This window comes from Girardinichthys multiradiatus, chromosome 11 (assembly GCF_021462225.1).
Source record: "Girardinichthys multiradiatus isolate DD_20200921_A chromosome 11, DD_fGirMul_XY1, whole genome shotgun sequence".
Lineage (NCBI taxonomy): Eukaryota > Metazoa > Chordata > Actinopteri > Cyprinodontiformes > Goodeidae > Girardinichthys > Girardinichthys multiradiatus.
The window spans coordinates 202,089-225,591 of NC_061804.1; the positions used below are offsets into that span (position 1 = coordinate 202,089).

At 39.9% G+C, this 23,503-nt stretch overlaps 1 protein-coding gene across 3 annotated transcripts in view; it reads right to left on the bottom strand.

Moving 5' to 3' along the window:
• ttc1 (tetratricopeptide repeat domain 1) overlaps positions 1 to 23,236 on the bottom strand; it is a 28,311-nt gene extending 5,075 nt beyond the window's left edge. For 2 of the 3 annotated variants that reach the window (XR_007040253.1, XM_047378878.1), the window contains exons 1-3: positions 22,206 to 23,141; positions 13,847 to 13,907; positions 4,103 to 4,215 (exon numbers count right to left, since the gene is read on the bottom strand). Coding sequence is in view for 2 of the 3 variants with exons in the window: in XM_047378878.1 (XP_047234834.1) it covers positions 4,103 to 4,215; positions 13,847 to 13,907; positions 22,206 to 22,661 (630 nt within the window). In the remaining variant the exon portion in view is untranslated. The other variant, XM_047378877.1, reaches the window with a different exon arrangement.
• Between the last annotated feature and the right edge of the window lie 267 nt (positions 23,237 to 23,503).

Genomic DNA, 23,503 nt, shown 5'->3' on the forward strand with positions numbered 1-23,503 from the left:
AGCAAAAACGGCAAACCAGCAAAACCCCTACTTTTATTTTTGTCCTGGGGACTTGTAGAATCATATGTTCAGATGAGCGCAAAGCCCTGGTGTGGTGGCAAACCTCTTAAGTCCAACCCCCAAGTACAGGGGGCAGAATTTAACTTTTGCTTTCTTCTACTTTCCTTACTGCAAGTTCCTTTAGTTAAACATAAACATGTGGTATCCACAGAAACAATAGAATTTTGGTTAAAACTGATATAAACCATTTATACAAACACCAAAAACAGTTAAAACTAAAGGCAGTTGAATCTGAAAATAAACTCCACAAAATGACGTTACCGCAAAACTCGGTCAGCTGTTCACCACACGGCTTCTACACACACAACCAGTGTGTCTGCTGTAAGCAGAGAGCTCACAGATTCCAAAAGATACATTTTGTCGCAATCCACCCAGGTTTTACCCAACCAGCAGCAAAGGAAGGCCAAAATTATCACTTCCATTTGAAAAAAATTATTCTTAACATTATGATTGTTTAGATAGAGTATGTCAATTCTCAGAAAAATTCTGTTAGACTTGAGCATATTATTTTGAGCTCAGACTTCACAAAACCCCTTTGGGCTTAAAAGGTTAAAAGCTCAGGTAGGCTGGAGCAAGGCCATTAATGATAGTGAAAACAAAAAGCAGGACCTTATAGTCTATCCTGAAATCTACTGGAAGCAACTAGAGAGAAGACAATATGGAGCAATATGAGCACGTCAGGCTGCTACATGTTGTACCAGTTGAAGCTTGTGGAGGATGGACTGACTGATTCCCATATACAGGGAGTTACAATAGTGAAGTCTTGGGGTAACAAAGGCATGGATAGCCATTTAAAGATTAGTCCAAGATAGAAAAGGAAAGGGACACTGCATGTGACGTCATCAGCTGAGTTGTTGCTAAGCTACAGACACAAAACCCCAATCTGCTGATTTTGATCACACCTCACTCTCTGTTAACTTCCAATGCTTCAACAGTTTTTCAGCTGCTCCACAAGGAAAGAAAGCCAAAACGTTGGATTTGTTTTATGGAAATGTCAAGGACTCATAGGTCTCTAAAGCAAGACCTCCTCTAGGCAAATCACATCACAATCTCTGTTTTCTCTAATCCTAATATAAACCCCTTGTTCAGAGGCTAAATGTCATAAAGAGAACTATGAGAAGATGGTCACTATATAAACTGCTGTGTGGACAACACCATCCCCACCAGAACAGTGAGATGCTTCACCAATAAACCCTGGATCACCAGTGACCTGAAGCAACTGCTAAACAAGAAGAAAAGAGTATTCTGGGTGGGAGATAGGGAGTTATTGAGGACTATGATGAAGCAACATTAAAGTCAGCAAATACAGGGGTAGGACAATAAAACTGAAACACCTGTCATTTTAGTGTGGGAGGTTTCATGGCTAAATTGGACCAGCCTGGTAGCCAGTCTTCATTGATTGCACATTGCACCAGTAAGAGCAGAGTGTGGAGGTTCAATTAGCAGGGTAAGAGCAAAGTTTTGATCAAAATATTGAAATGCACACAACATTATGGGTGACATACCAGAGTTCAAAAGAGGACAAATTGTTGGTGCACGTCTTGCTGGCGCATCTGTGACCAAGACAGCAAGTCTTTGTGATGTATCAAGAGCCACGGTATCCAGGGTAATGTCAGCATACCACCAAGAAGGACGAACCACATCCAACAGGATTAACTGTGGACGCAAGAGGAAGCTGTCTGAAAGGGATGTTTGGGTGCTAACCTGGATTGTATCCAAAAAACATCAAACCACGGCTGCCCAAATCACGGCAGAATTAAATGTGCACCTCAACTCTCCTGTTTCCACCAGAACTGTCCATCAGGAGCTCCACAGGGTCAATATACACGGCCGGGCTGCTATAGCCAAACCTTTGGTCACTCATGCCAATGCCAAACGTTGGTTTCAATGGTGCAAGGAGCACAAATCTTGGGCTGTGGACAATGTGAAACATGTATTGTTCTCTGATGAGTCCACCTTTACTGTTTTCCCCACATCCGGGAGAGTTACGGTGTGGAGAAGCCCCAAAGAAGCGTACCACCCAGACTGTTGCATGCCCAGAGTGAAGCATGGGAGTAGATTAGTGATGGTTTGGGCTGCCATATCATGGCATTCCTTGGCCCAATACTTGTGCTAGATGGGCGCGTCACTGCCAAGGACTACCGAACCATTCTTGAGGACCATGTGCATCCAATGGTTCAAACATTGGATCCTGAAGGCGGTGCCGTGTATCAGGATGACAATGCACCAATACACACAGCAAGACTGGTGAAAGATTGGTTTGATGAACATGAAAGTGAAGTTGAACATCTCCCATGGCCTGCACAGTCACCAGATCTAAATATTATTGAGCCACTTTGGGGTGTTTTGGAGGAGCGAGTCAGGAAACGTTTTCCTCCACCAGTATCACGTAGTGACCTGGCCACTATCCTGCAAGAAGAATGGCTTAAAATCCCTCTGACCACTGTGCAGGACTTGTATATGTCATTCCCAAGAAGAATTGATGCTGTATTGGCTGCAAAAGGAGGCCCTACACCATACTAATAAATTATTGTGGTCTAAAACCAGGTGTTTCACATTCATTGTCCAACCCCTGTAGGTGTACAAGAAGAAGCTGGAGAGCAGCTCCAGCAAAACAATATTAGAGAAGTTAGGTCAGGGATGAAGAAGATCACAGGCTTCAAGGAGGAGAATTGGACAGATGGAGGTCTGGACAGAGCCAATGAACTGAACACATTCTTCAATAGGTTGTGTTCCAGACCAACCTCAGCATCCTCCTCTCTTGCCAGCAGCCAAACAGACATTCCATCCTCCTTTGACCCACAGTTTGCCTGTCCCACCTCAGATATTTTATTTTCCACCTCAGCCATGGACCCTTCTGCTTCTACAGGTTGAAGCTGGTGCCCTCTTTGAAGATGCCATCAAACACCTGCTTCAACAAACCCACTGTCATCTGGACAAAGCCAGCAGCACTGTGAGGATCATGTTCTTTGATTTCTTCAGAACATTTAATACAATCCAACCTGATTTACTTTGTCAGAAACTCCAGAAGACTCAGGTGGAGGCCTCAACAATCTCCTGGATCAAAGACTACCTGACAAACAGACCACAGTTTGTGAGACTGAAGGGTTGTGAGTCTAACCAGGTAGTCAGCAGCACAGGAGCACCACAGGGGACGGTACTCTCACCATTCCTCTTCACTCTGTACACCTCAGACCTCCAGGACCAGACAGACTCCTGTCATCTGCAGAAATACTCGGATGATTCTACAGTTGTTGGTGGATCAGAGATGGAGAAGAAGCTGAGTACAGGAAGGTAGTGGACCACTTTGTGGCATGGTGTGGAAACAATCATCTCATTTTGAACGTGACTAAAACAAAGGAGATGATTGTAGATTTTAAGAGAAACAGGAATAAGTCAAAAACTATTTCTATCATGGGAGAAGAAGTGGAGGTGGTGGAGGAGTATAAATTCCTCAGTGTTCACCTGGACAACAGACTAGAGTGGAGATGCAACTAAAGCAGTCTACAAGAAGGGACAGAGCAGACTGTACTTCTTGAGGAAGCTTTGGACCTTCAGTGTTTGCAGCAAGATGCTGCATATCTTCTATAAGTCTGTTGTGGAGAGTGTGATCTCTTCTACCATCATCTGCTGGGGAAGCAGCATCAGAACCAGGGTCTTAAAAAAGCTCATCAAGCTGATAAAAAAGGCTGGCTCTGTTCTGGGGACTCCCCTGGAACCTCTGGAGATCATTGTGCAAAGAAGGATTCTTCATAAAATGAAGAACATTATGGAGAACCCTGAACATCCTCTTCATCAGACTGTCCTACAACAACAGAGTGTCTTCAGTCAGAGGCTTCTTCAGATCTGCTGTAAGACGGAGCTACAGGAGATCCTTCCTGCCCACAGCCATCAGCATCTACAACGACTCTTTGAGGAAACCTTCATAATATGAGCTACAACAACATTTAATTTCCCTTTGGGATTAATAAAGTATTTTTGAGTTGAACTGAATTTATTCTGTTAGCATAATGTTAGCATCATATTAGTCAATTAGCCCTACCAGATGCAGTCTTGCAGCAGCTCGGTTGGAGAACAGCACGGCCCTCTCTCTGCTAAAACAAACAGGACATAAAGCCAGTGCCTCTGTGTAGCTTCGCTCTGCCTCCTTCCAGTCTGCAGAAACACAAACAGGCTTAAACTGAGGAGTTGTTCTGTGGGTTCAGGGTTGCAGTGGGTTCATATGCATTATAATAATGACTGTTTTCAGAAAACAGGCTATAAATAAACCAAACTGACCTCTAAGAAGTTAATCCTGAATAAGTTCAACATATCTGGGCTTTCTTGTGTACTTTGGCCCAAACAAACTGGACCTTTCTGTCAGTAACCAATTTTAGACCGTAATTCAGCAATAAAGATCCAACTTAACCCCCATGATGGATCACTGCGGATCTATCCATTGATCACTTTTACATTATACAGGCTGATCTGCAGAGACCATGTGTGGGTGTAGTTTACAGCATCAACCTTGGCAATATTCTTTATCCGTTCCACCTTCATGAGACTGAACAAGGTGAGTGAGATGTTACTTTAGAGTCTGGTCCTGTGGTCTGAAGACCATCAGGGTCCAAATAACACAGTAAAACTGATCAGTAATAGAATGTTCCTACTGTGTTCTCTGCTGAGGTTCTGGATCAGCTCAGTTTTGGCAGAAACATAATCCTAGTTCTGATTAACAGTGGCTTGTAAAAGTATTCATACCCCTTGAACATTTCCACATATTGTCACATTACAACCACAAACAAAAATTTACTTTATTGGAAAAAAGGATTCTTCATAAAATGAAGAACATTATGGAGAACCCTGAGAATCCTCTTCATCAGACTGTCCTACAACAACAGTGTCTTCAGTCAGAGGCTTCTTCAGATCTGCTGTAAGACGGAGCTACAGGAGATCCTTCCTGCCCACAGCCATCAGCATCTACAACGTCTCTTTGAAGAAACCTTCATAATATGAGCTATAACAACATTTAATTTCTCTTTGGGATTAATAAAGTATTTTTGAATTGAATTGAATTTCATTTCAAAAACCAACACAAAGTGGTATAGAAGTGTGAAGTGTAACAAAAATTATACGATTTCTATTTTTTTACAAATAAAAAACTGAAAAGGGCATTGTGCAAAAGTATTCAGCCCCCCTGAGTCAATACTTTGTAGAACCACCTTTTGCTGCAGTTACAGCTGCACGTCTTTAAGGGTACGTCTCCACCAGCTTTTCACGTCTAGTGACTAAAATCTTTGCCCATTCTTCTCTGCAAACCAGCTCCAGCTCAGTCAGATTAGATGAAGAATGCTGGTGAACAGCAGGTTTCAGATCTTGCCACAGATTCTTGATTGGGTTTAGGTCTGGACTTTGACTGGGCCATTCTAACACATGAATATTTTTTGTCTAAACCATTCCATTGTAGCCATGGCTTCATGTTCAGGGTCGTTGTCCTGCTGGAAGGTCAACCTCCACCCCAGTCTCAAGTCTTCTGCAGACTCCAACAGGTTTTCTTCTAAGATTGCCCTGTATTTGGCTCCATCCATCTTCCATCAACTCTGACCACCTTCTCTGTACCTGCTGAAGAGAAGCAGCCCCAGAGCATGATGCTGCCACCACCATATGTGACAGTGGGGATGGTGTGTTCAGAGTGATGTACAGTGTTAGTTCTCCATCACACAGAGCGTTTTGCATTTGGCCAAAAAGTTCAATTTTGGTCTCGTCTGACCAAAGCAGCTTCTTCCATGTTTGCTGGGTCTCCAACGTGGCTTCTGGCAAACTGCAAACAGGATTTCTTATGGTTTTCTTTTAACAATGGCTTTCTTCTTGACACTCTTCCATAAAGACCACATTTATTCATTGCACCACTAATAGTTGTCCTGTGGACAGATTCCCCCACCTGAGCTGCAGATCTCTGCAGTTCATCCACAGTCACCATGGGCCTCTTGGCTGCATCTCTGACCAGTGCTCTCCTTGTTGGGCCTGTAAGTTTAGGTAGACGGCCTTGTCTTGGTAGGTTTCCAGTTGTGCCAAACTCTTTCCATTTCCAGATGATGGATTGAACAGAGCTCCATGAGATGTTCAAAGCTTGGAAATATTTTAATAGCCTGATTGTTGGAATAATTGAATAAAGATTTGTCTTATAGTTTCTCCTATTTTTTAAGTTAACTATTTGATCTTATAATCATTCATGCTGTTTGTGTGAGTAAATGATCTGATGAGTTTGTCTGCAGTATAATAAATAGGAGCTGAACTAGCAGAGAAGGAAGCAGTCCAGTTGAGGAGGTCATAAAGATGAAGGCTGATTACACTCAACAAAAGGCACAACTGACCCTGGAAGCTGAAAGAGGACTGTGGAAATGTGTTGTTAATGTATAAATCTGTTTATGACTTGTTTACGATGCAGCTGTTGTTTTCCCATCCTTTAGAGATTAATGTTCTTTGTAAAATAGGGACCCCCGAAAGATAATAAAAGAAAGGTGCGGACAGATGCTGTTCAGAGCGGTGCGAGATCTGTAACTGAGCAAATCTTGACCGTTTCTCCTCGCAGCGAGTAAAATAACTTATACTTTGTCTCTCTTTTCTTTTTGTGATGTTATAAATATTGTTAGGTTGGTTTAAACCTGACATTAATTTGGTCCTTTCGAGCTGGATTCCAACTACGCCTGATGACTCCAGCGGGTCGGTAGACTCCAGGAAAAGACCGTGCGCACGGCTGTCTTCATCAGGAAGACACACAGACCCTTTGAGGGACTGGATTTCGGCCCGCCCGCTGGAGTCTGACGGCTGACAGAACTCTAAGAGAGAGGAGAGGACAAAGTGGTGAGTTGAATCTAAATTTAAAACAAAAGTGTGACGAATGACTGGGGGTCATTGCGTGAAGTAAAACCCTGTGAATCCTAGGCCCTAACAGGTAACAGCAGTGCGCCGGAGTCCTGCTTAAAGTATTAGTAAAAATACTGAAAATTCCGAGGTTATAGGGGACGACAGAGTCCTCTTAAGTATTAAGAAAGTAATACTAAAATTCCGTGTTTCCAGAACGGCGGAGTCTGTGTTTAAGTATTTTAAACAACAAAAAAATACTAAGAAAAATCTGCGTTTAAATGTGTGTATGTGAGAAATAAATGGAGGATTTAAACCACTAGGTTTTACCTCATACCAAAGCAGTAGGATTGTTAGTGACTAACTTTTGTGGAAGCAAAGGCAAGATTTCTCCACTCGAAAGAGTTGAATTGAGAATTACCACAAAAGGAGATTTTTCTGTCACCCTACTGAGCAGAATAATCCAGTATTTAGAATACCCTAGGTATTTATATACTGGACCAAATTTAAATAAAAAAATGGGAAAAGGGTGATTTAAATACACTAAAATTAATAATAATGTAAAGATTGGAAATTTATGGAAGCACAGGATCAAATTAAAATATTAAAATGAAAATATTTAGATAAATGGATAACCACATATCATTATGATGGTCGTTTAAACTCTAAAAAATTAGTTAATCTATAGGATGCAATAATTAAAAGTACATTAAAAGTAAACGTGATTTAAGAAAAATGGACAAAGAAGGTTATGAGGATGCAGATTATTGGTTAAAAATAACTAAAAAGAGAGAGATGTGATGCAGGAGATAAGAATGGACGTTTTTGTGGAAAGCAGAAAAGGTCAGAGGGCTAAGAAGTAATTTTTGATGAACTTGTAAAGTAGAACAGCAGGACAGAAGAAAGGGAGTAAAAAGAGTAGGTGGAAAGTTTTTGTTTTGTACCAAAGATCTGATGAGGTTTGACAGGATAAGATGGACTAAAATGAGTCCCTTTGGTGAATAAATCCATCCCCACCATGGCTGTACCTCATCTATGTTTTATTTGTGTTTATTTTTTATTATTATTTGAGATGCTGAAGGCTGTTGATACAGTTTATCACGGAGGTTCATGGCATGACACGGGTTTTTTCTGTGTAACCTTAGAAAATATTTTACTCTTTTTAATAGCCAGAGTGAAACAAAAAGACAAATAACCTTTTGAAGAATATGGGATTAGACTGACAAAAATGTTTAAAATACATAGTGGTCTACAAGAAGATGAAGCAAGGAGCTTATTAACAGCAGTTTAAAAAAAATGCACTACATGCTGGTTAAAGGGATGCAATTAATACCTGGGTAAGGAGATATTTTATAGGGTTCCCCACAGCAAATCTAGAAGACTATGTAAATCATGCCCTCCATGCAGAAAAAGTTATGAAGGAGATAAAAAAAAAAAAGGAAATAAATAAATAAATAAACAATTAAATAGGCAACACCTTTTTTTAGCAAGAAGAAGAAGAGCAGATTTATTATTAAAACAACAGAGGAAGAGAAAAATTTAGAGGCAGAGAACAAAACCGCAGGGGTCAGAGAAGGAGTGAGCAGAGGAGATTACAGACAAATACACATCAGGGTGTTGATGTTAAAAAAGGAGTAGGACCACCTTATTACCACTATTAACTGGATGTTCTGAATAAACCATCCCTAAACGTAGGGACAGCTTTACTAACAGAAGGAAGAAATGTCATTACTCAACTACAAGATCAGATGACACCAGATGATCTACATATTACCATGTGGTATAAAAATACTCCTGGACAAGATAAAACTTATGAAGAAGTATTAAATAAAGTAACCCCTATAAAAGTCATGGTAACTTAATGAATACAGAACCTAGTGCATCCACAGGATTAACTAGAAAATTATTATTTTGGACAGTGACAGTGCAGGAAGAGATACATTTACATACAAAACAACAATGAGAAATATTCCTTACTGAACAGGAGGAACAGTTTTTTGAATAGATTAGAGCAAAAACAGAATACAGGCCCAGAGTAAAATAAAACCCTATGAAATATGATGCTCGTGAAGGAATAAAACCAGTAATAAAGGATTTAATAACTGCAGGGGTGATAATAAAATGTGAGGATTCACCATTTAACACCCCCATTTTCCCAGTTAATAAACAAGCTCCATCAACAGGAAAGATAGACAGTTCTGGTTTGCATTCACCTTTGAGGGACAAAGATATACTTATACCAGACTACCTCAAGGTTACTATGAAAGTCCAACTATATACTTTCAGGTAATGAGTGCAAGTATGGCCAAGTTTGACCCTCCAGGAGGTAGTCAGGTTTTACTATATGTTGATGATGTGCTATTAGCCTCTCCTGATGAGGAGACTTGTAAAAATGATACAATAGCATTATTAAAACATTTAGCAGAAGAAGGACACAAAGTCAGTAAAAAGAAACTTCAATTGTGTAAAAATGAGGTTAAATACTTAGGTCATAATTTTAGCGCAGGGGGACACACAATTGTAGAAGAAAGAAAGACTGCAATATTACAAGTTCTAAAACCAGTAACAAAAAAGCAAATGATGTCCTTCCTTGGACTAACTAATTATTGTAGAAACTGGGTGCCAAATTATACAGAAATAGTAGCTCCATTAAACCAACTAATGTATGAGGAAGAGCTGAAAATGACGTCTGAACTGAAATGGAGTGAAGCCAGTACTGCTTTAGCATTACCAGATTATAGTAAACCGTTTGTTCAGATGGTAGATTGCAAGGGACATTTTATGACTTCAGTTCTGGTTCAACAACATGGAGATAAAATGAAAATAATAGCCTATTTCTTTTCAAAACTAGATAGTGTTGCGTGTGCGCAACTATATTATGTGAGAGCTGTAATTGCTGCAATAGTGTTGTTTCACCTTTTAACCTTAAGAGTTTCCCATGCAGTTTCAGCATTAATACTGCAGAATTAGTAGAAAAAGAAATAAATAAATTAGAAGTGATTTGCAGGATCATGAAATAGTTTATGTGAATGATTTCTCTAAAAAGATGAGAGGGAGAAGACACAAACAGGATATTCATTGGTGACAATGGATATAGTGTTAGAAAAGATGCAACAACAAAGCTCACTACAGGAGATAGAAATGTGGAAAAAACATGGAGCTGCATTAAAAGATGAAATCTATATATGACCAGATAATAAACCTGTCCTACCAAAGAACCTATAAATGGAAGCAATATTGAGCCATCGTGTTTCATAATGTCTCAACAGGGGGGAATAGTAGGACAGATATATTAATATTATATAACATATGGATTAAATTCTAAAAATACTTATTAAAAAAGTTTTGTAAAACATGTTTAGCATGTGTAAAACATTATCTACAAGGGAAGTTAAGACAACGAAGGGGACAATTTGCAAAACTAAGAAACCCTTTTCAAACAATTCATATGGATTTTATTGAGTTAAATCAGAGTGAAGGGAAAAAGTTTTGTTTAGTCGTTATAGATGCATTTTCTAAATGGATAGAACTATTTCCAACTAAACATTACAACTACCTCAGGGTTAACACCCTATGAAACGTTATGTGGAAGACCATACAGATTACCACAGTTAAAAAATAAGTGGGAGTTAGATGAAGAAGCTAACCTAGTTGATTATATGAGGAGTATGTTAGAAACCAACAGAAATAAATTTAAACTAATGAGGAATGTTCTATTTCCCAGCAGGAAAACTAACTAGTGAAACCAGGAGATTGGGTGTTAATAAGGAGTGTAAAGAAGAAGCATTGGTATTTCACCTAAGTGGGAGGATCCATATTAGTTATTATTAACCACTGCAAGGGCAGTAAAATAACTGAGAGATCAACCTGGATTCACCTTACACATTGTAAAAAGATCATTTTGGTTGAAAGCTCCGTCAGGGGAAGTGATTTATAGACTGATAATAGGGTGGACCCAGACATTTAGAGTCTGGAGAGATCCGAAAGTCAGTGAAGACAATTAAGACACTGGAACCATTTAGAGGAGTGAAAATTTCAGCCAAAATGATTTCTAGATGGATGAACAATGCTTTCCGATGCTGGGTGGTTATATATATTTTTTCCTCATATTGATTTTTATTTTTCTGGGAACCAGTCAAGATAAATTAGAATGTAACAACACCTGCTATGAGTCATATGAAACAAGTAGCGCTAAATCAAGGTAGGTAAGATAACCTAACTATGTGTACTAAACAAACTTCTTATACTTATGGTATTCAAGTGTGCGTGAAATCTAAAACCATAGCTGTGGTGCTGATCCACTCATTAGCTTGACTAAATGAGGAAGGAAAGGACAGGATTATAGAAGTTATAAATGGTACTTAACTAATGATAGAAGAGACACCTCATGGTCCATGATGGTAGCTGATGAAGGAAATAATTGGACACCAGAGTGGTGCACCACTGCTTATGCTAGTTATTAAAAGAAGTTGTTTAAGTTCCATAAAGCTGATAATGTAATCCAGGTAACAAAGCGAAGAGAGTAAAAATTATGTTAGGAAACTTAACCACAGATGACTAAGTTCCAGGTTATTACAGGAGTATCAGGAACAAATAATAACTGGTTATTGATGGTAGAACAAGCGGCTAACATGACTAAAAGAGATTGTGTTGTGTGTTTGGGTTCAAGGCTTTTATTATAAATAATTCCAGCTGTGATACCACAACTCTGTGTGATGGAAGAAATAAATCAAACTAATCCTAATGAAATGTGTAGCACAAGGATTCTGTTTTTCCTGTAATTAGAGCAGATAAGGATAAATCAGTTTTCCATAAGCGAGTCACCACTGGAAACTATACATGTATAAATATGACAGAGAGAGGTAATAAATTGGGAAATGTCATTGCAGTATGGTGTATTACAATTGTAAAATTAAATAAGTGTTTTAAACTAGTCTCTAGAGGAGATATTTGGTGGTGGTTGTTTGATTGATCACCTTCAAAAGTAACAGGACTCTGTGCTTAATTACTTTATAGTTATATCCTATGTTAGTAGATGAAGTAACAGATGGACTATTTAGTGTTAAATCCACATGATTGGTGTGATAGGAAGTGCAGAGAAGTAGCTTGGCAGACTGAGGGAGACTCTACATACATTGATGCTATAGATGAAGATAAATTAACTGATCAAGTAGCTGCAAGATTTGAATCAAGTATCTGTTGGTGGTGTACGTTGAACAGAAACGTAGACAGGATCAACTATATTCACTACAATGTACAAAAAACTAAGAAATTGGACACAAAGCGGGTTTGAAACTGTCCATGACTAATTGGCTTCAACTTCCCTGATGACATTCCAGAATAGAATTGCTTTGGACATGTTGTTAGCTGAAAAAGGAGAAGTTTGTGCTATTTTTGGAGAAAAATGTTGCACATTCATACCTAACAACACTGCTGGCTGATGGCAGCCTCACTAAAGCCATAGAAGGTTTGAGATCTTTAAAAGGCAAAATGAAGGAGCATTCTGGAGTAGATACCTCAATGTGGGACTCCTGGCTGGATGTGTTTGGGAAGTATAACATTTTAGTATCATCAGTAATAATTTCCTTTGCAGTGTTTGCTGAAATTTTGACATTGTGTGGATGTTGTTGTATTCCCTGCCTTCGTTCTCTGCTTAACCGTCTCATCACAACAGCTATTTCTCCTATGGAAAGCAGAGTTACACAACTCTATCTGTTACTTAAACATCAGGATGATGAAGATGATGAGGATGGGACTGACCACTTTTCTGACCTGTACTCAGATCCATTTCTATATGATTCTGTGATTTAAATGTCAGTAAGTACCTCTAAGTATAATTGTCTTTGTACTCATGAAAATAATCTTACAGTTAAAAAATATCTGACAGAAGTGGCTGTTTATGTGATATGAGAAAATGAGCAGATATTAGATAAACAGGGGGAAATGTTGGAATATTGAATATAGATTTATCTTATATTTTCTCCTATTCTTTAACTTGACTATTTGATTTTATAACCTTTCATGATGTTTGTGTGAGTAACGGATGTGTGAGTTTTGTTTGCAGGCAAGGATCATAAATGGAGCAGAGAAGGAAGCAGTCCAGTTGAGGAGGTCATAAAGATGAAGGCTGATTACACTCAACAAAAGGCACAACTGACCCTGGAAGCTGAAAGAGGACTGTGGAAATGTGTTGTTAATGTATAAAGCTGTTTATGACTTGTTTACGATGCAGCTGTTGTTTTCCCATCCTTTAGAGATTAATGTTCTTTGTAAAATAGGGACCCCCGAAAGATAATAAAAGAAAGGTGCGGACAGATGCTGTTCAGAGCGGTGCGAGATCTGTAACTGAGCAAATCTTGACCGTTTCTCCTCGCAGCGAGTAAAATAACTTATACTTTGTCTCTCTTTTCTTTTTGTGATGTTATAAGTATTGTTAGGTTGGTTTAAACCTGACAGTGATCCTGCTTTAAACTTCTCCAGAACTTTATCCCTGACCTGTCTGGTTGTTCCTTGGACTTCATGATGCTGTTTGCTCCCAATGTTCTCCTAACCAACCTCTGAGGACGTCACAGAGCAGCTGTATTTGTACTGAGATTCGATGACACACAGGTGGACTCTACTTAGTCAATAGCAATCATCAAGCAACTTCTGAAGGCAATTAGTTGCACTCAGAGTAAAGGGAGCTAAATACTATTGTACACCAGACTTTTCTGTTTTTTATTTGTAAAACAAAATAGAAATCATGTATAATTTTTGTTCCACTTCACAACTCTATTCCACTTTGTGTTGGTTTTTCACATTAAATTCCAATAAAATATATTTATTTGTGGTTGAAATGTGACAATATGTGGAAACGTTCAAACAAGTCTGTCTATAAAAGTCCACAGAGAGACAGCATGATCTGGTCTGTAAACCACTAACTACTAAATTGGTTTGTACTCACCTCCAGCTTTAAAGAGGCTGTTTCCCGCTTCCTTCAGTTTTACACTCTGCTGCCGACGACTCTGAAACAGAAACAATTAGAGCCCAGGTTTACTACAGAAAAGTTGACACCTGAACGCTTTTGTCCAGCAGGTAAAGGCGTGGACAGGTGTAAACACATGCAGTGATCAAAATCTCTAGAAACTAGATCAAGATGCATCAGTTGGTCATTGCTGCCCCATATCCAACAAAACCTGTTTGGAAAGATTATTAAAAGCCAGTTTATCCACAAAAGGACATTTCTCAAGATGTGAAGAGAATGGTGCCGCCTTTTTCTCATCTGTGTTTCCGGTTCGTGTTCATATCTGCACCACTGAGTCAACTGGAAACATAACTTTCCAGTTAAGGTTCTTGTCAAAAATGAAACCTTTTCTAGCTTTGGCAGATTTTGAAAAGGCTATTCTTGACTTCATTAGCTCCAGGCTGGACTACAATAATGCCCTGTATACTGAAATCAGTCAGTCCATCCTCCACAAGCTTCAACTGGTGCAAAATGCAGCTCTCTTTTCTCCAAGGCTTCTAGTACACTTTAGGATGGACTTTAAAGATGGACTGTGGGCACTGATGCATTTATGGGTGAGCAGAAGAATTTTATATTGGACTTGAAATGGGACTGGGGGCCAGTGGAGGCAGCAAAGGATGGGTGTGATATGCTCGTACTTGCATGAGGACTATTGTGGCACATGTTTTTGGAGGAGATCCCAGAAAAAAGTCAATTCCTGTAATCCAGTTTGGAGAAAACAAAGGCAGAGAGACAATATATAAAAAATGGAGGGATTGTTTGTCTGGTGTTTTTGCTCCTTAGCTCTGGAACTCCTTGCAAACAGAGCTACAACTCATCCCTGAGCTGGGATATTTTAGATCACAGCTCAAATATCTGTTTGGATGGCATTTGACACATCATTATTGTTTTGGGTGTGATTAATGTTCATATCCTGGACTCCTCCCTCGGGAGGTGATCCAGTGACGTCCCACCAGGAGGAGGCCCAGGACACGCTGGAGGGACTATGTCTCTCGGCTGGCCTGGGAACGCCTTGGGCTCCCCCCGGAGGAGCTGGAGGAGGTGTCTGGAGAGAGGGACGTCTGGGCGTCTCTGCTGAGTCTGCTGCCCCCGCGACCCGGTCCCGGATAAAGCGGAAGACGACGAGTACGAGTGATGTTCATATGTCATTTATCTGGATGTTTTCACCAAGATAATACTTTTCATATCTTTCTATATTTTTTACATGTCTTAAAAAATCTTTTATATCTTTTTAAATATGTTATTACTGTTACTTTGTGTTGTATTTTCTCTGTTTCAATTTAAACATTTTTATATTCCCAACATGTAAAGCACTATGATTGATTAATTCATTGATATTTACTCCCTTTTGATTGAAAAACTCAACTGAGACTAAGTGGACCTCGGCACGGAGACCGCGTTAGTAAAAATACGTCACATGACACAGACATGGCACGAACGCCCTTCCTGGATTCAAACCTGGGACGCCGATTCAAAGACGCAGACTTAGCTTGCAGCATCACCACAGAGGGACACTGAGACTCCATCAGTAAAGGCTTTAAATAACTTAGATAATTTATAATTGAATGTCAGCGGTGATCTATGGGGCGCCACCAGGAACATGAACCAGAATTAGCCAACATTCACACTTAGGAGATTAAACCCTTTCACATACGAAGCTGAAAAACACAACAGTGAAAAACTCTTATATAAACTAGTGAAATATTTAAGAACAGTTACATTTATAAATAGAACATTTTCCAAATAGGATCAAGAAAGTTAAAATGAAAGAATGAATTCTGGTCAATTCTTTTTAAATGAAGAATAAAAATAACATATTTCCATTGTAATTTAATATTATGCCACAAACTAGTTCAAATTAATTTTCAGTTTCAGTCCAAGTCATGTAACATAAATGCAAAAAGAAAAAAGACGTGAAATTGTTTTGATAACTGTTCTTAAGATTTGTCACTCATAGGAAAAATATCTGCAATTAAAATGATAATTCTCCCTAAAATAAACTACATCTTCTCTTAGTCCCAGTTAAACCACCCAGACTTGGTTCAAAAGCTTAGACTCTATAATCTCAGCATGTTCACGAGCATCTAAACCTCCACACATGAGCTTGAAAACTTTACAAAAGGCTAAACATTTAGGAGGATTGGAACTTTTCTCAATATTACCTGGCTCATAGATCACAGTACCGTATTTTCCGCACTATAAGGCGCACTTAAAAACCTTTAATTTTTTTTTAAAATGACAGTGCACCTTGTAATCCGGAGCGCCTTATATATGGATTAATTGGTTAATTGGTTGATCCATACTGGTTGTACACGGCGCTCTGTCAAAATGTTTCAGTACGACTGATAAACTACAAAGCCGCACCGCTTGCAGCATTACGGCTACCGTAGTCAGGGGCGTCGCCGAAGTAATAGCGGTAAACACCTGTACTGTGCTTACTCCTAGTCCAACACCACTTGTGTGTGTATAACGTTTGAATGTACTGTTGCAGGAATTGCCTGAACTATATGTGATTAGAAGCTCAGTGTGTGGGGTGTATGTTTCGTGTGTGTGTATGGAAGATGTTGACATTACTCCTCCGGACAGAGGTGGCGCTGTGTGCTGCCGTAGCTGAGAATCAAGAGTGAAGGAGTGACGTCGGTATTATTGTGTGTTTGGGGTGGGTAGAGACGGCGGCCGGAGCAGCGGTGTATGAGTCTGTAAGCCCTGTGTTTTTACGTGCTGCAAAGTCATTAAAAAGAACCCCGAATCTCGTCAACAACTCAGTGTTTTGATGCTGTTTCTTCATGCTCAACTCAGCAATGTATGAGTGAGGGAGTTAACCCCGAGGAAACTAGTAACTTCGGCCCTGGAGAAAGCGTCTCCCCTGTGTCATCAGACTACGGTCAGGGGACAGAAACAGGAAAGGTTAACAGTACTAACGTTTGATTTAGTGCATCAAACTGTTTCTTTTACGTGTTTACTGAATTTCACGTTTTAACTAACGTTTAATTTCAACTTCAACTTCATAGACTCCAATGCATTCCTAACGTGCGGTTGGCTCTATTCAATAGAATTCTATGTAGAGGAGACCTTACCATGAGAGTGAATGGAGTTATCAGAACGCTGGTTTGTAGTGTATTAATAAAGTTTGACTGACTGACTTTGTTGACATTCTCTTTAGCTCCATCTAGTGGATGCATAACGCAACCCCAGTCAAACGTTTGACTGCAGTAGCTTCTATTCTATGTGCCTTATAATCCGGTGCGCCTTATAGTGCGGAAAATACGGTATATTAAAGTAGATTTGGAAAAATCCATCAGCCAGTCTCTGGATGAACAAAAGTTATGTAAGGAAATCTGTATCTCAGATATTCAATTTATTAGGCCTTTGATCAAGCAGCTGTTTTAAAAGCATCAATATCAGAACGTCTCAGACAGCCTGGTGGGAATATCTCAACATGAACAGATCTTCAGTTCTCCCAGACATCAACCCAAATAAAAGGTTGTTAACGTTTCCACCTGGAACAGTAAAGCAATAAGTCATTTAGAGACATATCTGATGAAAAAGATTTCCTACACTTTAATGTTTTACAAGAATAATATGGTATTGATAAAAGTCAATTCTTTGAATATCACCAACTAAAATCTATTATCCAGTCCAAATTTAAGAATAACCAAATGAACATAGAACTTCCTCTAGTAATAACTAGCTTCTTTAAACTTCAATCTCCAAGTTTCAGTGTCCTGCATGTTGCTCTGTGCCTTTTTGGCCTGGGGGTTGCTGCTTCTGTGCCTTGCTGGCAACCTATTTCTGGGTTGGGCTGGGACTCCTGTGGGCTTCTGGAGACGGGTCTACCTGCCTGTCTCTCAGTTGCTGTGGATTCCAGGCCCTCTACTGTTCTCACCACACTTAAAAATGTACACTTCCAGGTGACAAAGTCACGCTCAAACACACACAAACCCACTTTTTGCAGCACATATGCCCACCTACTATCACAAACTCACAATTACTCAAAATGGTCGAAGGTCATACAAACACAGGTTACTATAACATCCATGTGGCCTGCCTACTCTGATGCTGGACTGAATCTGGATATAAAAACGTTAATCACGCAGTTAGAATTTTGTTGTGAAATATCCTTTTTGGAAAGCAAAACTGCCCTGGCACATGTAGGCAACCATCTGCTCCATATAATGAGCCTGAAATGCTGCGACAGGACTCATTATAACAAAAAGGCTAGAAAATTACTTTTCAAACAGAATTGAGCTGAAACACCTTTCTTTCAATTGATACAATATCTGATAATATTTTACTGGTTTATATGAGAGCTTTTCACTAGTGTGTGAATTGTTTTCAGCATCATATTTGAAAGAGTTTAATTTTATACATGTATATGTAAGCTAATTCTGAGTTATGTCCCTAGTGGCGCCCAATAGTGATCTATCAAAGTCTTAATGGATCTTGGCGCTGCTTCTGACAAAGTTATCACAACTCAAAAAGTGGGTGGGGCTGTATGGTACTTTGCTAAACTGATCTTACTCGGTACACCAGGAATACTTTGTCTCAGTTAGCAATTATAAATCTGAGTAAACAAAAATTACATGTGGGGTACCTCAAGGCTCTATTCTGAGGCCACTTTAATTCAACATCTATATGATCCCACTAGGTCAGATTATGGAAAATATCTCTCTGTTAACTAGAGTCAGCAACCAGCTGCTGGATGGGTTGGAATTTCCTCCATCTTAATACAATTATTGTTTTTAGTCCCAAAGGCTCCTGGTGGGAAATCAGGATTCAACTAAACTCAGCGACACTAAAGCCTACAGGGGTTGGACAATGAAACTGAAACACCTGTCATTTTAGTGTGGGAGGTTTTATGGCTAAATTGGACCAGCCTGGTAGCCAGTCTTCATTGATTACACATTGCACCAGTAAGAGCAGAGTGTGAAGGTTCAATTAGCAGGGTAAGAGCACAGTTTGGCTCAAAATATTGAAATGCACACAACATTATGGGTGACATACCAGAGTTCAAAAGAGGACAAATTGTTGGTGCACGTCCTGCTGGCGCATCTGTGACCAAGACAGCAAGTCTTTGTGATGTATCAAGAGCCACGGTATCCAGGGTAATGTCAGCATACCACCAAGAAGGACGAACCACATCCAACAGGATTAACTGTGGACGCAAGAGGAAGCTGTCTGAAAGGGATCTTCGGGTGCTAACCCGGATTGTATCCAAAAAACATAAAACCACGGCAGCCCAAATTACAGCAGAATTAAATGTGCACCTCAACTCTCCTGTTTTCACCAGAACTGTCCGTCAGGAGCTCCACAGGGTCAATATACACGGCCGGGCTGCTATAGCCAAACCTTTGGTCACTCATGCCAATGCCAAACGTTGGTTTCAATGGTGCAAGGAGCACAAATCTTGGGCTGTGGACAATGTGAAACATGTATTGTTCTCTGATGAGTCCACCTTTACTGTTTTCCCCACATCCAGGAGAGTTACGGTGTGGAGAAGCCCCAAAGAAGCGTACCACCCAAACTGTTGCATGCCCAGAGTGAAGCATGGGAGTGGATCAGTGATGGTTTGGGCTGCCATATCATGGCATTCCCTTGGCCCAATACTTGTGCTAGATGGGCGGGTCACTGCCAAGGACTACCGAACCATTCTTGAGGACCATGTGCATCCAATGGTTCAAACATTGTATCCTGAAGGCGGTGCCGTGTATCAGGATGACAATGCACCAATACACACAGCAAGACTGGTGAAAGATTGGTTTGATGAACATGAAAGTGAAGTTGAACATCTCCCATGGCCTGCACAGTCACCAGATCTAAATATTATTGAGCCACTTTGGGGTGTTTTGGAGGAGCGGGTCAGGAAATGTTTTCCTCCACCAGTATCACGTAGTGACCTGGCCACTATCCTGCAAGAAGAATGGCTTAAAATCCCTCTGACCACTGTGCAGGACTTGTAGATGTCATTCCCAAGAAGAATTGATGCTGTATCGGCTGCAAAAGGAGGCCCTACACCATACTAATAAATTATTGTGGTCTAAAACCAGGTGTTTCACTTTCATTGTCCAACCCCTATAGATGTCATTATGGACTCAGCTAAAGTCTGTTTCCCATGTACAAATCAAGTTTTAGCATTGTAATTTGATCCTCTGTTATTAATCTTACGGTTTCTTTATTTTCCTGTAATGTTTAAATTTTAAGCATTACAGGAAAATAAAGAAACAGTAACATTTAAGGCTTAATTGTTACTGTTTCTTCTTTTGATGTATTGCTTGTCTTTTATATCTGTGTTCCTCTCTTGCTCTCGGTGGAAAACATACACATTTTCTCTCTCTCCCTCCCTGCTGATCCCTGCTTCTGCTTTTTGTCTGTATTTTTCTCAGAGCCTCGCTTTGCATATCCTCCAAACTGGTAAATTATGGATTTGATCAGCTGGACTCTCAACGTAATTGATCAAATTTCTTTTCAACAGGAAGACAGGGTAAAGGAGAACCTCTTGTCCAGACGGGACGTTCTTCTCTGGAAACACAATGGATTCTTGGCAGCAGTGGAAGATTGTGTTCCTGACTACGATGTCGGTCGAGGACGTAGAAAATGTGTACATATTTGGACTTTTGATAACAGGATTTCTGCTTTCTGGAGTTGGTGGTTACCTGGCTTATCGAGTGATTTGCAGAACGTGGGCGGCTGTTCAAAGCTTTCTAAAGCTGCCTGCGATGTTAGATGGAGTCTGTAGAGCGATCAACACTCAGACTGAAATGTTAAGAGAACAGAATCGCAAGCTGGACACGATTCTTAAACAGAATCACAGCCTGGCAGCGGTTGGACTCAGAGGTTAAAGGATATAATCTTGGAGAAGTTGTACGTTCCAGATCTGCAGAAAGTACCAGAAATTTGGCTATTTGGATTCACAATTGAGACACACCAGTAAAACTCTTAAGTTGGTTGGAAATTCACAACTGCCTGAACCACAACATTTATTGTTTTTCTAAATCTGGCGTCCCAACGTGGCCATGGCAACTTCTGCTAACTGGCTATTGACAAAATATCTCTTTAATGTTATATAAACACGACGCTCTTCCCCAGCACTCCCCTACCAGCTGTGTGCTGATAGGACAATGATTGATAAAACTTCCACCTCTCTTCTCAAGGACAATGATGCTTCTATCAGTGTTGACAGACTAATTCTTGCAAACACACTCAGACTTATATATTCACACCGTCAAGTTTCCACCGTACCCTTGCTGAATCTTTAGTTATGTGTGTGTTGCTTACCCCTGCTGAGTTTTTTTGTACTATTTCACTCTATTCTGCTAAGAATAGAGTCTGAAATATGATTTTTTTTCCAACTTACTTTACCTAAATGTCTGATTTCATTACTTTTCATAGATCTTCAGATTTCTCAGAAGGATTACCATCAAAAGGCAAATATTATTAATATTTAATTAGTTTTTCATTGATTTTTAGTTTTATCAGAAGGATTACCAGCGAAAACCAAATATTATTAGTAATTTGAAAACAACTGCCTCATACCAGCGACCTCAAGGATTAATATTGTAATTTTTCTTCTAGCACCAGATGAATTCCTTACCACAGAGGACTTAATGAGCTAATTACTTCTATTAGAAAGATTGGAGTAGAACCAGCTCTTACCAAGGATTATTAATGTCATTTGATTTGTTTGTCTGTGTTTGATTTTCTGTATCATTGTAATGTTTTTCCTCATGTACATCACTTTGAGTGCCTTGTTGCTGAAAAGCGCTTTATAAATAAACTTGACTTCCGTTAATTATCTGTGAAATATTTCCAGTCAGTTTGTGTATAGCTGGTGCCTTACGAATACAGGTACGCACTAATTTTAATTCAGTTCAATTCAGTTTGATATATATAGCACCAATTGACAACACGTCGTCTCAAGGCTCTTCACAAAAAGTTAGGAATGGTGCGGGTTGTTGGGGAGGTCAGATTAAACTACTGAGTGTTAGAGTTTTGGCATTTTACAGAGGGATATGTGTAGGGGTACTAAGTAAAATAAACTGATACATTTTGTCCACGTAGAGCCCACAGATGGTCATTGTTATACTAAAAACCACAATGACTGGGATACCTCTCTCTGTCAGAATGATTATAACCATTGGAAAAGAGAAGGGGTCATACAGGTAGCAGAAATAGAGGGTGTGTTTAAACAGGTTTCAACTGGTATAAACAGGGTTAAACTAGCTGGTTTAAATGGGTATAAACATGTATGCAGAGGTGTGAACGGATATAAATTCATGTACAGAAGTATAAAATGTGTTACCTCCTTTTCCTCCTCTGTCAGCTTCTTCTCCACCTCCCTCAGGTAGTCATCATCAAACTCCACTCCTCTGGATGCCTCCTCGTCTTTCAGCTCAGAGTATGAATCGTCCTGCAGGACATCAACCTGGTCCTGATGCTCTTTCTCCTCTTGCTCCTTTTCACCATGTTGCTGGTCCTTCTCCTTCTGCCCTCCCCCCCTCGTCTCCCTCTCTGTGTCTACGCTGTCAGATATTCTGTCTGGTATTTTTGGGGGAAACTCATCTGAACCTGAAGCGTCCTTTTGGCTCTCTTCCCTCTTGTCTCCACCATCCTCTTTCCTCTCCTCCTGTTCATCCTCTGTGGTGTTTGAAGTCTCGATGCTCTCCTGGCAGTCAAAGAAGTCCTCTTCATCCTCCTCAGGTCCTCCTGGTTGTTGAGCTGCTCCGGCACCTCCCTGCTCTCCTCCTCGGCTGCTCATCCTGAAGCTGAAATGAAACCTTCACTCACACCGACACCACCAGCTGAAGGTCAGATAAACATCAGAGCAGAGGCAGACTAGACCTGTCTCCAAGCCAGTAATCAGCTGATTGTTCTGACCAGTGCTTCCTGTTTCTCTGCAGCTCTCTTCTGATTGGCTGAAGCGTGAAACCGGTAATTTCAGGCGTTTTTCTTTCAAAACCAAACTCTGTTCACACCATGTCTGACCCGTTTAAACCATTAACCCTTCATCATCTTTATTAATGAAGCAGCAGGTCCTCTGATGACGTGGTACAGAAGGTTTTATGCCTGTTTTGATCAGCATCAACCTCTGACTGACAGAAGCTACATGCTAACAGCTAACTACAGCTGATGTACGACACCGTGACGTCAGCGACCTGGATTAGACTGATGTCGTCGTCGTGACGTGTCTCAGCCGGTTAAACTGATTAAACAACTGAAAAGTACTGATTTTATTCTGTCTCACCTGAAAACAGCTCACAGCCAACCAGACAAACACGTGACTTCCGGGTTAAGGCTCTTCTTCAAAGAGCCTTGACTGTAGGCAGAGTCGCTAGCGCCTCCTACTGGAAACCAAGTGACCTTTTTTATAAACGCCATAAAGTATGCATATGTTTTAAATTTACAAATTTACAAAGAACAAAAAAAAAAAGGAAGATAATACTCAGCTGGGCATATGTTAGACACAGCATAATAAATTAAAATACACGTTTCCAAAAAGGAGATAAACTTAAATGCACTTTTAGACTTCACAAAAGTAAGGACTTATGAAACATATTTAGCTCATTCTTCCAGTGTATTGAATTTGAGCTGGTTTTAAAG